At 38.4% G+C, this 18,556-nt stretch overlaps 1 protein-coding gene across 1 annotated transcript in view; it reads right to left on the reverse strand.

Moving 5' to 3' along the window:
- The window catches only part of RELN (reelin), a 289,052-nt gene that overhangs the window by 88,415 nt on the left and 182,081 nt on the right, over window positions 1–18,556 (reverse strand). The window contains exons 14-20 of the mRNA XM_065628247.1: window positions 18,178–18,386; window positions 14,999–15,127; window positions 13,734–13,843; window positions 10,743–10,809; window positions 9,550–9,783; window positions 8,775–8,936; window positions 4,432–4,668 (exon numbers count right to left, since the gene is read on the reverse strand). Of these exons, the coding sequence (XP_065484319.1) occupies window positions 4,432–4,668; window positions 8,775–8,936; window positions 9,550–9,783; window positions 10,743–10,809; window positions 13,734–13,843; window positions 14,999–15,127; window positions 18,178–18,386 (1,148 nt within the window). The remainder of the gene's footprint in view (window positions 1–4,431; window positions 4,669–8,774; window positions 8,937–9,549; window positions 9,784–10,742; window positions 10,810–13,733; window positions 13,844–14,998; window positions 15,128–18,177; window positions 18,387–18,556) is intronic.

The following is an 18,556-nucleotide window of genomic DNA, read 5'->3' on the forward strand; positions in this document are numbered from 1 at the left end:
GGCTTCATTGTTAGAACTGAATCCATCTCAGAAGAATTTGTTTGGACAATGCCTGAATTTATTTTTCTTCCAAACTTGTACTCTTCAAAATGACAAATACCGAAGATTTGAAAATTAAAGCTCCCTTGGTCTGATATAGTTTTAATTTCTGCAATGCAACTTGAAATTTCATGGCTGATGTGCGAAATCAAAGTTTTACTGAAGCCCTCTTGGGAAATCTGTGCCAGTGCAACCAGGCTCTTCAGGTATCAGTCATCCATGTGCATTATAATCAGCTGAAAGTTACATGTAGCAATGATTTGGAAGATGATTTGGCATTGCACACATAAACCTGGGCACAGCACATCACAGTTACCTAAAGCTCAGCTGAACAGAATAAAGGAGTTGAAACTAAGAGTTTGATGAAACATCTGCTCGGAAGCTGTCTTCCCCAAAGTGATAGAAGAAAAGTGAAGAACTGGTGCTCAGCGTAGGCGCAAGAATTAAATGTTTCATTTTGTCTTGTCTGCACAAAATTTCCCTCTATTCAATACTACTCGTGTAAAAATAGAAAACAAAATCTTAAACTCTGATCTTTTTCACTGGTGGCATTCAGGTCATGATTAAACCACTTTAGGTTTAGTATTCATTTTCATGTAACAACTTAACCACTGGATATTGTACACAGTACATTAAGTAAGCATTGTTTTAAAGTCAAAACAGCTGTTTAAAATGGATATTAAGGAAATGTGAAAAAATAAGCTAGTGAGGAGATTAAGAAAATCTGTGATGCTTCGTAAGAAGCTCTTTTACGGGGAGGAAATCACATTATAGGTTCACAAAGTCCTTTATCATCCACAAATTGCCGCCAGCTGAACAAGGGTAGCATTAAAGGTGGGGGTTTTACCTTACTTGCCGCTTCTTTGCTCTCCAGCTCTCCCACATATGTGGGTAGGGGTATGCTCTTCTGCTGGAATACCAAATGTTTTCTTTCTTTGTTCTGGGAGTTACGCAGCTGAATACTTCTCCGCATTTTGTAAAAGACAGACTAATGTCTGTGGCGTAACAATAATTAACTAAAAAATTTTTCAGAAACAAGAATGCAGAGGCTACATTTTTTGTATAAATATGTAGCTGTGAGTTGGTTTCTAGCACGTCTATAATTAGACCTGTGGAGGCGCAGGAACACAATACCCATAGGTGCCCTCAGAACAATCGCTCTCCCTCCAAGCACTGCCAACTAATTGGTACTTCTGGGAATGATATCACAGCCAATGTCAGCCAACCTGCGCTGCTCCAAACTGCTCTGGGATCTCCAGAGTTACCACATTTTCAAGGCCGGTACTTTCAGGAATACTGAAAAGCCACAAGGATGCAGTTGGTTTTGTAAAGCTGCATTCACTGAGAATATTGACACGACGGCCAAACGCTCACTCCAGCCTCAGCTGGAGATGTTTATGTCTTTTTACATCACATCATACCTACTTTGTTAAATAATTCCTAAATGTATTAATATATCTTAACTAAGTCATTTACCCAAAAGAAACTTTCTGCATGTTAGGGAGTAAAAATTGACATAAAATACAAAACATTTTGTAAACACAGGTAAACTATCAAGCTGATGTAGGGCAACTGTATTACATTGCTCCATAAGGATAGTTCAGCCTGTCCCCATGCTGCTCCAGGGACAGTGGGACAACCTATTGCCCATTACATTGAATTAAATCATAATGTTGTAATCTGACTGAAAACAGTTTATTTATATAATGCTATTTTATTTGTGTTCAGATGAATATTAAAAAAAAACCCCAAATCCAGAAAACTCACAATAAAAAAACTAAGTGGTAGCATCTTTATCAATACTTAAAAGCATTCAGCAAGTGGCTGTAAATATTCTGTAACACTCCAGAGGCATTTGGGTCAAAACCTTGCCTGTGTATAAGCATTTTGGAGAAGTGATGAATTAACATACATCATGAAACATTTCGTTTTAAAAGTGTTCTGGAGTCCTTTCAGTAAACTCAGTACATTTGCTATAATAAAGTCTAAGAACCCATTTGAAACAAAATGTTAATGATTGCAACCAAATAAAGCCACTGTTCCAGATATAGACCATTATAAAACACTCATAAATCACACTTGCTCAAAATATATGTATATCAACAAACCCCTCTTTTCTAAAAGAAGCTAGATATTGAAAAGAAAAACCTCCCCCTTCAACAAAAATAAAAATCCCCTCCTCGGTTTCCTGCAATTTTAAGGATAAATATTTCAGGTTTATAGATTCTGAGGTAGGAATAGAGGCCTAATAGACAATTAAAGGCAACTCAGTGAAAATAGGCCTGGGGATGACACCCTGTAAAATGATTTATAGCATACTAACCATAGTTCCACAAATGAAAAGCAGTTGTCAGACTTTTCCCAAGAGAATGATGTCAATGCTACTGAAACTCTGCTCATAGAAAGTCATGAGTTAGAAAATGAGAACCAAATGGACTCACAGCTGGGAAAAGCCAACAATAATTAATTTAACTAGCAGCCATTTGTACAGACTTTGTGTAAGTTTAAAAATTTCCCTTGAGAGAAACAAGGTCAGTAAAGGATAGAGTTCATGTCTTCCAGTGATAATGAAAAATACTTATACATAAATAGTAAGGAAATATTGCAAAGGCTTTGATTCTTTATTGATGCATGGAATGTTCAATATTTCCACTATGGCTGAGCACTACAAATCCTACGCACTATGTGGGATGGAGAATTTAGCTTAGCATTTTATTATTTTGATTCTGATTTAGAGACATAGGAGGGAAACAGAGGAACCTCTGCTATCTTAAATAACCTACCCCCCTACCAGTGATAAATTGGTCTTACAAGAACAGAGGGAAAACAATGTCATTAAAGGGCTTTCATTCCAGCTCTTTGATGAAGAAGATGCAAACAATTTGAGCCCTAACATGTTGTTTCATTTTAATGAGCAGCGAGTACCTTCCTTGTCCTTATTAAAGTGGTTAATGATGCTTCTACCGCCTCATTATCACCGGTAGAACACATTTGGTTTTGTTCCTACTGCTAAGCCAACTCCTTTTAGTTTGACAGATGATCAGAAAGTCAAATCAGCTTGCTCAGAGATACTTGTTAATAAAATTCCAACAGTGTTTCTCTGAGTGTCCATGGGGACGCTAAAATTCTTTATATTTTCTTGAGGTTTTCTATAATTGCTGTGATTGTACTTTCTCCAAATAAATATATCTGCGCCAATTAAAGCCATACTGGGTTTATATGTTGATCAGAGTAGCACAAAATTGGTGTTTGGTTTTAATAAAAATACAGATTAAACTGAGCTTCATTTGTATTAATTCCAAATTTTACACTTATGTACTTCAGAACTTAATTTTTGTGAAGCAGATTAATATTTTACTAAAAAAAGCTTATTTTTACACAATCAGAAGAGAGTTTTCTTTTCCTTTGTTATTCACTTCTTTTTCTCTTCTCACCTTTTTTTTTTTTTTTTTTTTCCTTTGAGGCAGGTGATGTTTTCTCACTTTTGTTCTAAATACGCAGCACATTTTAGGCATAATTTCAATATGTCATAATGATGCACAGTGTAAATGACAAAATGGATATAATATCAGAGAAAATATCTACAGATGGCTAACATCATTCTACCAACATTCTGCTTCCTTTCCTTTTAGGAGTGTAACCTAATGGCTACATAAACAGATATGAACACCACTTACAAAATATTTGGAGTCTGTACTTAACTGATTTTTTTCATAACCTGGATACTCATATTAACCTGGTTGGATTTTAAGTGAAGATTATAAAAATTTTCTAAATAGTTTCTATTAGGATATTCTTTAAATGTTTTGTGGGGAAAGAATTCTACATGCAAGAATCACAGAACCACAGAATGTTAGGGATTGGAAGGGACCTCAAAAGATCATCTAGTCCAATCCCCCTGCCGGAGCAGGAACACCCAGATGAGGTTACACAGGAAGGTGTCCAGGTGGGTTTTGAATGTCTCCAGAGAAGGAGACTCCACAACCGCCCTGGGCAGCCTGTTCCAGTGTTCTGTCACACTCACCGTGAAGAAGTTTCTTCTCAAATTTAAGTGGAACCTCTTGTGTTCCAGCTTGAACCCATTACCCCTTGTCTTACTGTTGGTTGTCACTGAGAAGAGCCTGGCTCCATCCTTGTGACACTCACCCTTTATATATTCATAAACATTAATGAGGTTCCCATCAAAAATAAATATCTGTGCAACGGGGTGTAAAAACTTATTGCTAATTGCAATTTGATTAGTAACAGTATTTTTGTCTATAATGTGAGGAAGAGACACAATTAGTCTGAATAGCTGCCAGAAAGACTCAGCTGCAGAAGTCACTTGGTTCTTAGCAGGATTAATAGACAAGGAAAACAACAGTAGAGCAGAAATGAGTATGTGTTTCTCACCAAAGGGTCCAGTCATGTCCACAGTAGGGCTGAACATTTCCCAGGTAGAACCCCAGAGACTGTGTGACTTCAACTAGGTTGGTGAAGTCCAGACTGATGCTATTGAAGAGCACAGAGGTCATGATGATTTCATCAATTGCCCACACATCTTCTCCTTGAGAAGAGTGATACGGTTGCCACCATCTGAACTGAATACCAATCTGTCTTGCATCTTCAGGCAGCTCCACTGAAATTATTCTGGAAAGCAAAACAAAGTTATTACTGAAAGTTTTGCTGTTTTTAATAATTCCACAGGGAAGTATTTTATGGTTATGTTTTTCTTATTGACTCCAAAAATCATGGGTTAAATTCAGCCCACAAATTCCTTAGCATGTACTGGTGTACCTTCTACCAGTGACACGGACAGGGGAATCATTAATTCTCTTGGTAGTCAATGTATTTATTGAAATATATGTGTAAAAGCCACCAATTTTGTAATTTTTGCTGCTACTGTTGAGCTCTACAATTTTTACAGTTGCTTTTGCTTACCAGAAGAAACCTGAATGCCCTCCATCTGAAACCCAGCTGCAGACCAGGGGTTTAGACTGCCAAAGGGATGATCAGCTGACAAAGATTTACAAATTCCAGCTCCACTTTCTCAGACTCAGTGGATTTTATCCTGATCTGAATAGATGCATCTTCTTAACATCTGTGCTTGTTTAGGCACAGCACTAACGTCATGCCTGTGTTGCTCTTGTCCTAGAAGAACACGTGTCTTCAAATTGCCACGTTCAAGTGGAAAAGGTTTGTCTTGTCGAACACCATGATTATGTGTAGTCTCTTATGGCACACACTTTTCCTCTGTAGTTGCCTAGGGAAGCCACTGGAAGTGAGTCCCAGGTTTTTCTCCTGGTATGCAAGGTCACCTGGTTTGTCATGGCAGCTATGTCAACAAACCTATAATTGACAAACTGCAAAGAAAATTAAGAGTAATATCTAATTTCCAGGAAAAATTATTGTACATAGCAGCAGGGAGCATGTATTAATTGCCACAGCAACAACACCTTCTTGAAAGCTCCATAAATCACCAGGACCATGGTGTCCCACACAACACATGTGAGCTGTGAAACAGACTGGCAAGGGGGACATTTGTCTCCATTGGTGTATGATTACTTGCTGGCAAAAGAGTTTTCAGCAAGCTCATCATGCATCTGATGTTTTTCTTTCTCTCTTAGAGGAAATGTGGATAAAATGACAAATCAGGTAAATTGGAAACATCATTTTGTACTTTAGCACCAAGTTTTTCCAGCTTTAAGGCTTTCTAAGCTGCCTGTTGTAATGTTTTGTTCTGTGCCTATGAAAGTCTTGTGCCTGCAGCACTCTTTGTGCAAAACCACACTCTTAAAAATGACTTGCTAAACTGTCCTTGTAAAGAGTAAATTTATAATGCTGCTGTTTTATGTCACGTTGATTTTAAAGAAGAATTCATTAATCAGTTAGCAAGGAAAAATCAAACAGCTTGGCTAAACAGGTGGAAAGGACTCAAAAAGTCCTGGCTGGTGTTTCTAGGAGCCGCTTTCTGCCCGTCACAGTCTGGAAAGAGCAGCATCACGGGACAGCCAGAGGTGACGGCTGCTGTATCCCCATGGCAAGGGACTAGCAGTGCACACACTTTATATGTGGCAGGTACATTTCTTTTGTGGCTCAAATAAACATGCTTGAATGACTTCATACCCATCTAAGAGAAAGACCAAGCCCCATTACTCTCTGGCATGTGAATAAACTATTCATACAAGGAATTTCTCTCTACCAAGGGTTCCCTAATATGCAGAAACTCTGTGACTTTTGGGGTTAATTTTTAAAGGCACAAATGACACTAAATGGCTACTGATGCTAAAAGGAACCAATATTTTTGTCTTTCATAGGCCAGTAAGGTGAACCTGAGGACAGCTGGTACCCTGGCTAGGAGGAGCACTGCATCCAGTGTACGCCACGAAGCCCTTGGCACTTGTGTGAGCTAATGCTCTGTTATTTCTCTGCTGGTGGCTGTCTCTGATGCCTGCAACCTCCCTTTTACTCTTAACTCTCATAAGCTCACCCACATGGACACTAATTCACGCTGACAGTAATTTACAGAAAATCCTAAATCTTGACATACATCACTGATACACCTATGGGATGTTAAAATATTTAACATGTTAAAATAAATTTCTCATCCCAGAGGACTAAGCAAACACAATTTAAAAACTTTGGTGTAATCCACTGTATGTGTCACATAGGTTAGTACGCAGAATCTGACTACATCACCAGTCATAACAGCTTCTCCTGTCTGGCTTTGATTTGCTGTAGATAAATGGAGAGGGAGGGGTATTCTTGCTAATGACTTTTCTGCTGCAGGAGAGAAAAGTGTTCCTACTAACATTACCAGCTACCATTAAATTTCTCAAAAACCAGCTGAGAGACCTTTGCTCTGATCTCATTCTTTCAAGCTATGTGCATACCTAATATTGAAAAGCCACCGCTGTTCTGCTCAGAAGAAAAATGCAGCTGTCAAGTGTTAGCAGATTAAATGCACCTTTTCAGCAAAACATTAAATGTGTAATTATTTTTTGTGTGACTGAAGATTAATTAAATTTCTGGATACAGATTGATTGCCAAACTTTTCAGCAGTTCATCTATGTTACCAAAAATGCTGATATTTTCAGACAACATAATATGAAAAGGTGAAGCTTTCTTCATGTTCTTCATCATAATTATTGCCAGCATTATCTTCAGGTTTGTGCATTTATCATTTTTCTTTCTACTCAGAGTGGAACATACATATCCCGTGGCAAAACCTTTCTAACCCTTGTATGCTGTGCTTAGCTCTTTGCCCTGTCAGAACAATAGAAATTAAGTGTTTCATACTTAATCTCAAAAAGCAAAAAAGGTCTCTAGCGTCAATATAATTTACTACGTTTATGTCTTAAACTTCATTAAAATCAGTCACCTGAATGTACATTTTCCTTTTTGTTATAAAAATTTCATAGTGCTATATATTAAAAACCTTTAGGGAAATGTAATCCCTACAGCTGTAATCTTGAATCTAAGAATTAGAAACAGGGCCATATAAAATATATATGTGACTATAATAAAGGACAGGAAAGGAAATTTTGAAGAAGGCTTATGAGTATTCCAGTTCGTAGTATTTTTCCTTTGCAAATATTTAAAACTAGAAATTAAAGTTCACATGCAGTATACTTCTACCAAATACAGCCATTCCTCTCAGATTTTTGAGTATTTGTTATAGCTCCCATGAAATATACTTAATGTTACAAGTTTTTTCCATTAGAATATTCTTAAACATCTTTTGTATATTGCAATTTTTGTATTGAGTTCTTAACAAGATGAGGAAATATATATACATATATATACATTTTTTTCAAATGAGCTGATCAGAGCTCAATATATATAAACAATGAAAGTTTATATATCCCCGTGGAGGTCTGAGTGGGTTTGCACAGAACCAGCCCAGATTCTTCTGGGCTTGCAGTACAGGTATGGTTGTGTATACCCCTAATTTTGCATGTACTTTATTAAAATTGGTGGATGGTCTCACAAATGTATAATAACAGTAAATAATTCCTTATTTAAGTAAATCAGATACATTCCTCTCTAATCTGACACCAAACACAGGCATGGCTAAACAAAACGAGCTCTTTGTTCAGCTTCTTTGTGATTCGCATGTTGGTGCTCAACAACAGGATGAGGGGCAATGGGCGCAGACTGAAAAGTAGGAGGTTCCATCTGAATATGAGGAAAAACTTCTTTCCTGAGTCCGGCCCATGGGCACAAGCACAAAGTCCTGTAATCGCCTTCATAACGGGAACAGACACAATTTCCCTGCTGACCTGGAGAAACCCTGGTGGTTAGATTTTGTCTCAGCTGTCCTGAGCTGCCTACAAACTCCTAATCCCAGAGGATGGTGCAGTGAAGGTATCTATGGCTTCAAGGCTACAAATAATTTATGTTAATTTATCTTTACAAGGGGCTGCTTCCATGGGAAGAGACATGCTCTTATTTCCCAAAAGTACATTTCTTCCCACTCATCCTGCCCTGCCTCAGCTTGTTCTGTCACATCACCGGAGACTTGGATGCCGTTAAATCCATGAGTTCATTCTTACAGAAGTGGGCAAAAATGGGAAGTGCCCAGAACAGCTGAAAAGTTATAAGGAAAAGTGGTAACTTTCAGCATGCAGTAAAAGATCTTCACTCCGCTTACTCCTGCACCATGTGGGTCAATGTACTGACCCTCAGCACTGCAGTGACTATCGCTACCAGCATTAATGGCATATAGAAAACACTCATAATATTTATGCATATACCTTGGCTCGTGGTAGTTGAGGTAAGAATAGTGTTCCAGTAGTTTCCAGGTAATCCCGTTGTCGTAGGAGTAGTGCAGCAGCACTCCTTCCCCGGGTTGGTCGGGTGCTTTGCAGGTGCTCAGCACTGACTTGCTGCCCAGGCGTAGCGTGAACTGCAGGAACCTGGATTGGAATTACACAAATATTTACAGGGTACCATTTTCATAGTCATGGTTCTTTTTTTTTTTTTTTTTTTTTTTTTTTTTTTTTTTACCCTAACCAGGTTGTTTTCAGATCTTCCCAATCTAGACAAATTTTGATAAATATCAGTTATGCGGTTTTGTACATGCGATTTGTTTTTACTGTCAAATAATGCAATGTGGCACACATAGCTAAAAAATGCCAATCATTACAGCATTTAATTATTTATTAGGCACTGAAGGGGAGGGAGAGTTAGTGAATGGATCTAATCAGCTGCCACAAGCTGTCAAATAAACACAACCTCATAAATAATTAATTAGCACTTGGCTTTGACACTCAGGTTTGATATTAACATTTCATATTTTCCACCCGAGCTGTACAATAACTTCCCTCCAGTCTGTTTTGGGCCCTGTTGTTTACAAAGCAGTGGGGAAAAAGGCAACGATATGAAATCACAATTAAAATATGGAACTGGGAGTTTTAAAGAACTTTTCTTCCTGCTAAAACAATCAGCCTAATAATACACAAGGTTGTAGCTGGAAGGGGAGGGGTTCCCCAATTTTTTTGCCTCACATTTCTGCTCTTCCCCTCTCACCTGGACTGGGAGCTGTCAAGGAAGGAGGTGATGAGCTGGCGTCTCCCATCCTTGTTGAAGACCAGGGCCTTGCCGCTGGCCAGGACCCCGCAGCCGAAGCTGACCTCGGCCCCCCGGATGGAGTAAAAGTTGTGGTAGGAGGAGAGGCGGGAGCTGGCGAAGCTCTCCGAGATGAACACGGGGAAGGTCTGCGAGGCCGTCTCACATGCCGGCCCTGAAAATCCGGGGTCGCACCTGCAGGCAACGGAGAACGAACAGTGTAATTAATGACCTGTCTTCTCCTGCCGTTGGTTAGCAAACCAACACAGTGGCTGCAGTTGTTCATGAATGGAAGACGCCTACAAAGTCCCTCTCAAATCCAAGACCCAAGAAGCTCTTTAAACTTTATTTAGGTTTTGCATAGCCAATGCCTTTCTTTCAGCTAATACTTACTTTTCCAATTAAAAAAAAAATCATAGTTATGAATGCTCCTCTCCACCCCCAATGTATATATAATGCACAATACAAAAATACTATCCTTAGTTTTTGGAGCAAAAATACTGCTGACATAATTCGTTGTTCTTCACAAGTAAAATTATTAATTCGCTTTTATCTGTAGCTTGTCACATGTGATTAGAAGAAATTATGTAACAAAACAGAACACCCCACGGCTCACGCTCTTGTTAATACCCCAAAATAGTTATGCCAATATTTTGCATGTGCTTACTGATTTTGAGTAAAGTACCTTTACTTTTTAGGCTGGAACAGTTTTAACAAACCAGATTCAGAAGAAAAGTGGAGTACTGACATTCTGTCCTTGAGGTCTGTTAGGCTATGGGATATCACAACTACAAAAATTGAGATTCTTTCCCAAAATGTAATATAAAAGTAATACAGTCCTAAATCACCTCTAAAACCAGAATAAAGCACGTATCACTGGCATTTCAGTGTGCTCTGTGGCACATTTTATGGTGAACCAGAAATTTGACTCTGTCCCAAAAGAAAATTATTATTAAAAAAAATTAAATATGCTGCTGTTTAGAAAGATTGATCTTGAGCTCTCCAGTAAGATTTATGCATTCTGGGGTCTATGCTAGTTTTATATTTAGCCATCTCAAAAAGCAAGGGTTGAAATGAATATCACTTCAACTTTCAGATCATCAAGTGAAGTATGTGACAGAAATTGAATACAGGTACTGAATTTTAACTCTTACTTGCAGCCATTTCTAGTACACTGTCCTCGCCCTGAGCAGAATTTGAGGCAAGATGGACCAATATAAACTGCAGAGAAAAGAAAACAGTTAAATGAAAGGCTTTGTTATGTGATAAGCAGCATAGAACATGTACAAGAAAGAATACAGGCTTGATCATACAGTTACTGTATTTATCTTACTCCCACTAGCTGGAAGAGGTCTACAAAAGGATAAAATGCATTTGATTGCATCCTACTGTAGAATTGAGTAATGGAATTTTGTACAAGTATAGCCAGGGGTAATTTATTACTTAATGGGTAATGTCTATATGTGGCTTGAAGCACTAGTGATGTTTTAATTAACGTACCCGGTATTTCTAAGATCATGAATGAGATCAGACGGGTTGCTACATATTGTCTATTTTCTTGTATTTCCTTTTCTTCATCTTATTTCAGAGATATAATCCAATATATGTACTAGTACATTCCAGTAGTACACTTCTAGATTTTTTAAAATGTGCCGCTGCTTCTCTGACTGATATCCATGTACGTCATAGGATTTATTGGAATGAGAACTTGCCCTTATATGTCTTAAGTAATTATTAACTATCATACACTTTCACTGATTCTTTCAAATGGAATAAAACTTCAAATCATATGCACTCGAATATATTCCAGACTTGTTTTACTCTTTTATTTCTTCTTCCTCCATTGACTCCAAATGAACAGTGTTGATATTTTGTGAAGAATAAGGAGGAAGGAAAGACGAGCAAATGTCAGTATAATCTGCACCTCATTGCACTACTATAAAGAAAAGCATTAATATGGGTATAGTCCAAAGTGTTAACCTATGGGCAGTGTTCTTTCAATATAATATGACAAGCAAGCCTTAACCATGAATATTGTAACCTTTTCTGTTGAAGAACGCCTATTACTTGGAGTTACCCAGTTGCAGTGTGACTTTTGGAACATCATCCAAATAGCCACCAATTCTGAATAACCTATAACAACCAATATTTATCCCCTCTCTTAGTTTTATGATGCTGCCCGTCATAGCGGTGTGTCGGTACTCCCTGGCAGACACACTGTAAATCCCTGTTAGCTACTCGCTGTAACTAACTCCCCGTCAGACCTCATGTGATTTCTAGATTTTCTCACTTTTCAGGGTGCAAAAATGCTGTTCTGTCTGTTTGATTCATTTGTCTCTTTCAAGGTCTTTTTGAGGGGGTGGTAAAAGTTGAAGGGTTAAAGACGTTATGATGTCATTCAAGATGAAAAAAAGCTTTATGAAAATTGGCGGGTTTCCAGTGTTTCTAAAAGATGGCCAGCTTCCAGATTTCATTTAAAACTTAACTCACATAAGAAACAGTTGTGAAGCTAGAAGTCAGAGTGCCGAATCCCTGAAAATCTTCCCCTCCTCAAAAATTTGGATGGTTTGCCAATGTTTATAAGTCTTTCCCTACAGTACTGAAGTGCAAAGCTTCATTTCCACTAGTATCTAACAAAGGAGGCACACAAAACCTCATTAAAAAGTTTGTCTTTAAGACTTGATGCCCATGTCACGGTTCTACACCTCAAACAAATGTCAGAGCTGGCACTTCTTAGGCAGATGGTTGGTAAAACTGCTTTTGAGGTGGTACATGCTGGAGCATGCAGCATCCTTTGACGGAATTGTGTTTAGTTCTACAAGCAAAGGAAGTGCATTTTCAAAATTTTGCTGCTTTGCTCTTTTGTAAAGCATTTGGATCCTTGAATTGATTTAATCTTGCTCATGTTTCTGTGAACTTCTGGGAGTGTCTCCAGCATTTCCAGTCTGCATTTTCTTAGGTAGGAACTCATCTTTGCAAATGCTCACAGACATCTTCTTCTGTACACATACCTAAATTTTCCTGTCATTTTACTTTCTTTTTGATGTATATCATCATCTCTAAAGACAAGCATTAATTCTCTATGCAGAATGTCAAGATGATGCTGCTTCCCATTAATGCAATTAAGATAATAATTTTCATTACTTTTTGTGAAAAACTTTCATTTGTGGCATTATATTATCAAGGCAGTTTCAAGGATAATCTTTGCAAAACTAGGCATTAATCTATTTTAAGAATTTTCCAAGATGTAACTATTTACCATTCCCAGGCTCCATATCTAACCTTACTGGGAATCACTTCAAAATTTCACAGGGTATTGTACCTCACCTTAAATCTTTAAAACACATACTTCACATATTTAATAAAACAAATTCTGGATCTAGTTTACTTAGTCCCAAATCATTTAAGGCTAACGATCAAGCTAAAAAGATTGCACCTTGTCACAGTTAGTCCTTTCAATCATACTTATTTCTGCATTTCATACCATGTATCTATTCTATCCTGTGTTCCTAAATATTTTTTTCTGTGCTTTAAAGTATTTCCTTTCAAGTTTGGCCCTGGTTACTCTCTGCACTACATTTTATAATTATATGAGTCAATATAAGCTCATCCCAGTTGTCCACATCCATTTAAAGAACAGGTAGGTCAAAAATAATTTCCTAAAAGAATAGTTCCCTGAAACAGATGGTCCTTTCCCCCTGAAGATATTATAAACAATATTAAAGTTTTGTCAGTGTTTTGGTAGCAGCATTGCTTTCCGAAGGTCTTCTATGTCCAGAAGGAAAAATATGTCCCAGTTGCTATAACTGCCGCTTAGGCTGGCACAAAACGTGTCCTTAATAGCATAGAGTAGTACCTATTTATGTAATTAGGACCAAGCAGTCAGAGGAAATGTTATATTAAGCCCTGGCCGCCAATATATTTTCCTGGAAAGCATTCAATTAAAAGAAAAAGCAGGGTAATCTACCAGGCGATTGCATTTTCAAATGACAGAATTCCTCTCTAGCTTCAAAATGCACCTGTAACCACATACAGATAAGAAGAAAAGGAATTTTGACCTGTGATTCTGGAAAATACGTTTACTTGGAGCAGCATGCAAAAATTTACTCTTCTGATGTATCATGATTGTGGATAAGAATACTAACTATTATCGATTGCCCACATATTTCCAAGGATTGGTCCTGTTTGTCTCCATCGAATCCTGGTGTCACTTGTTAATGCCGCATTGGGAAGGGGAATAGTTATTCGGTTCCACCTGAAATACATATAAAACAAATGCTAGCATTTTACACTGATAGTTGGTAAGCAACTGTATGTTTTACAGATGTGTTTACTTATACTTGAAGCTTTGTGAGGTTCTTTAATTCTAAAATCTGGTCAAATGAAGCAGTGAAGTTACTGCAGCTTTAGAAAATATACATGGAAATAAAGATCGGGGCCCACAATATTTTCATACAATATACAAATGTCAGTTATTCCATTATAAAACCTAGCCATTTTTTCCCTGTATGAATGTATGAAGTCATCAAAGATCTTAACCTGCTTCACTGTAGCAACTTCTCCATCACAATGAATATCACTTAAATTGCATACTGCATTAAACCTTTCAGTACAACTGAGCTGTTTGGTGGAAACCCACGTGGGTGAGAAGAGGGACACAGACGATTAGGCCTGCTGTGGTCAGGGCCATCATTCTCATATCATCCACAGGGGCTACACCTGCTACACAAACCAGGGGTAATGGTTCCTATGAAAATGGTACAGAAATGGTGGTCACCAGATCATAGCAATGCTTCAACTACGCTCACTTCTCGTGGTCATACCCACTGCTCTGACGTGTCTGTGGAACATGGGATACAGAGGGATACAGGACCATGGGATTTGCACTGTGCAACAAGATGTCACTGTTAACTTTTATGGTCAGAATAGTACCGAAGAGACTTAATAAAGACAAGGATTGATATAAGAAAGTGACACTAACAACCATCCTCATCTGCAGAACTACAGAGGATGTGCTTCATTGTAATCCAGTACTGGGATTCCAAGTGAGTAAAGGTGGATGTAAATATAGCTTTGACTGATGGTTCCTCTGAGTAACAGGAAAACTTTTGTGGCTTTGAGATGGTATAACTTTTATTTTATGTACCGCCATGCTGCCTACAGGATTTTATTTTTTTTGTTATTTATCTTTAGCATCAGAAAAATAATGTTATACTGCAGAAGTAGCCCCATATATTTCAAATTTCATTACTGGGCAGCCAGGGAGACCAGAACACTCCTTCCTTGCTGTCCTCAGCTAGTAAAAAATGAAAGATGACATGGGGTTGTATGCTTTGCTGCTTTCTTCTGTCACCTATAATTCACTTCTCTAGTATTGCATCTCCGTTAGCTTTGCAGAGAACACTCTCACCCGCTGTAATTTTCAGAGGCGTAGACCGTGCTGTGGGGAAGGTGAGGCCCAGCACATATCTCAGGCAAACACTCGGTGTGGAGCAGGGACCAAGAGCGACCATGGTTGGTTGAAAACTCCAAGCTGACACTGATACCACAGTGAAAGAAAGAAAGAAAGAAAGGAGAAAGACACCATGAGCCTACCTGGCATAGATATGAACATAGAAGTATCAACACTGAGAAACCACCAACTCTGCTGTTCCTAATTACTGATGCTGAAGTGTGAAATAATTTTAAGCAGACTTTGAATACAAAAAATCCTGAAAATACAAACATGAAACAAATCTCAGTGTTTAAAAAACAAAAAGGTAGTCTACAGACTAAGGACTGTCTAAACACCTAGTCCTTGTTTGGCCACCATCTAGCTAGTGTTTTTATGCTGCCACTGTTAAATAAGCTGATGTTACTCTCATATTTCAGCTAGAAATGGTTTCAAAAATAATGAGGAGAAAACTTGGATTAATCAGAGCTAGAAAGCATTATGGGAGCACAGGACACTTTTAACTGCCAGCTACTAACATTACATCTTCACCAGGTGGTAAAAGACCACTAGTTATTTATGCACTGGCTGGCTCTTCCCTTCCATTGGTGACGAATATTAACTTCATTGAACTTGTCAGTCATCTTCCTCCTCCACCCCTCGTGCCAGAATGGAGATCAGAAAGCACTATGGAACAGTGAAAATCACCAGCCCCCACCGAGGACTTCAGAGGGTGGATGGGACCTGGGGAAGGACATCCTTCAGAGAGCCCCTGGAGCAGGCCAAGGCCCCGGGAGCTGAGGGAGCCTCTGCGCTGCTGGTCTGTGGAAGCTTCCTCCCATCCCACAGAGCCTGGAGGGCACAGCGGTGAATTTTGGTGAATTTTGTGACATAACTGTAAGCAAAAACTCCAGATTTGCTTGGGACAAGTCTGCTGTTCTCTGTTTTCGTAGATGAGTGCTAAACCAAACCATTGATGCTCAGGTAGTGACATTAGAGAACAGGAAACTGAGCCTATGACATATATCCACTGAGTCTATGACACAGAGTAATTAAACCCATACTCCCAAAAGCTCATTGACAAGTTCAGATTTCAAAAAGTTATTACTAGATCTTTTTCCTTCCCTGTTTGACTGCATATTTTTTTAAAAAATGTTGTTTACAATCTAGGGTATAAGGAAATCCTTAGATCATTTACATTCTGAAGATCTTGAAAAAGTAATATAGAAAGTGCTTGATTTATTAAGGATTTAGTATTTTACTGAAAGATTCTTGTAATTTCCTCCATATAATTAGCTTGTAATATTCTGTTTTATTTTAAGTAACGACAATGGAACATTATAAAAGTCATAATTCATCACCTCAGTACTAAATTATTGGATTATAACTGTTCCTTTTCATTATGATTTGCTGACAATATTACTTTATTTAAATGTACCATCACTGTGATATTGTAAGTGTGTATTAAAATGGTTTATGGAGGTTTTGACTAATTTAGTTCAGATTTAACTATACTGATACCTTGGAGGCTCATATTTGCTGCATATATTCAGTGCGAGTCTCTCACATTTGCAGTAATGAAAGCATTATGAAATGTGCTGTAGACCAGGAGATGGGAAATGCTGCTGTATTTGGGAAATACAAATAGGGATAATGGGAACCTAGTGCTTCTTTTGTCATGAAAAATCTCGCTTCTGCTTCAGAAATAGTTTACACAAAGGAAGAATATTGATATTTCAAAAGATATACTAATCCCAACCAGGTAACAGACTGAGACAGAGACTTTATATAACACATTTACAGGCCAGGAGTGTTTACAGGCAAAGTTTTCATTTTCCACGTAGAAAAATGTTGCTGCCTTCCCTTCCTATCAATTATAAGTGCAATGCCTTGATTTTTGCTGCCCCTTGAATTCTGCTACCCTGCATGGCTTCTAAGAACGTCAGTGTTAACACGGCTCTTTCCAGTTGGAAGCAGGTGCCATGGGACATGGATGTAAAAGCACTTACAGTCTCCTAATTTAAACTCTTGCCTCTGGAAAAATATAAAGTTAGTCCTCACAAAAGATCAGGATAAACAGTCTCACATGTACATAAGGAAAAAGAGTCAGTGAACAGTTTGGTTTTGGGTGCCCTGTTTGAAGAAGGATGTTAAGCAACTGGAGAGGTGGAGCAGAGTATGACCAAGATGCCCATGACCTAGAGCACTGAGCTAGAAGGGGCTAAGGAGCTGGCTTGCTCAGCCTGGTGGGCCTGTAATGGTGTAGAGGGCACTCACAAGGGAGGCAGAGCCAAATTCTCCTTATTATTGGCAGGCACAGTAGAAAGGCCAATGGCCATAAAGACCTGGCTTCAGAGGTTTGGACTGAACATTAGGAAACACTTTTTCACTTGAGGAGGTCACCCAGAGAGGTAACACAACGTCCATCCATGGAGGTTTTCAAGTCATGGATAGGCGAAGCCATGGCTGACCTGACCTATGCTGGTAACAATCCCAGCTGCAGCAGCAGGTTTCACTAGATGACTTGTGAAAGCCCCTTACAACCAACATGTCTAATATTCTACAGAATATGAATCAGCAAATGACTCTCTTCTTTCCCTTTCCCTCTCAATTAACTCCATGGAAAAAATAATGTTGAATGTCCAAACAAAGTGAAGCCAGTAAAAGTGAAGTTCAGTGGTCAATGTACAGGCAGTGAGGTCTCCATAGTGATGGTCGTCAAGACGAGGGCCTTTTATCACCAGTCTTGTATGAATTAGATCTGCTTGTGGCACCAGTAATCTCTGGAAGGTCAGCAGGGCAGGTTTCTGCTGCTGCCTTTAATACTTTCATCCTTACACAATATTAAAAGGTAAATCGCATACCCATCAGAAACTGGAGCAAAAGTCACTCTAGATCATGAGCATATTTCAGAATAATGGACTAAGACAATCAAGTTTTGACCTGGAAAGCTGTTTAATAGACTCCTTATTGCATATGTAGTATATAAAACTGGGCCTGTGGAGATCAGGAGAAACATTAGCTTTTGAGCAGTTTATAATTGTCATTATTAATTGGCTTCATTGTTTCTGACAAAAAAATCAAATATTCATATAGATGCTATAAACCAAAATGTGCTATGAGGACGATAATCAAAAGAGAAATCTCATCTGTCGTACCTGTTACCAGGTTGATAAGTTCCACAACCCAAATTGATGGAAAACTGGATCATGTGAGTCACTGTGGATGGGAGCACTGGAAGGATGTGAAAGTAGTCCACAGCCCAGACATTCCTGTTGTGGCCGTGGTGATTCTTTTGTTTCAGGCAAAACTTGGTTGCCGGAGTCTGCAGGTCTGGACTAATGACGACAGAAACCAGAGATGGAACCTTTAAAAGAAATTGAATCAGGTTTAAATAAAACAAATAGTATTTTAAAAGATACTGTTTAAAATAGAAAAGCGACTTCAAATGTGTTGAACCAAATGTGCTTTTCTCTCTCCTTACTTCATTTATGTTAAGTCTTTTTAGCCACCTCCTTCCACAGAAGATCCCAGATA

This window comes from Caloenas nicobarica, chromosome 1 (genome assembly GCF_036013445.1).
Source record: "Caloenas nicobarica isolate bCalNic1 chromosome 1, bCalNic1.hap1, whole genome shotgun sequence".
Lineage (NCBI taxonomy): Eukaryota > Metazoa > Chordata > Aves > Columbiformes > Columbidae > Caloenas > Caloenas nicobarica.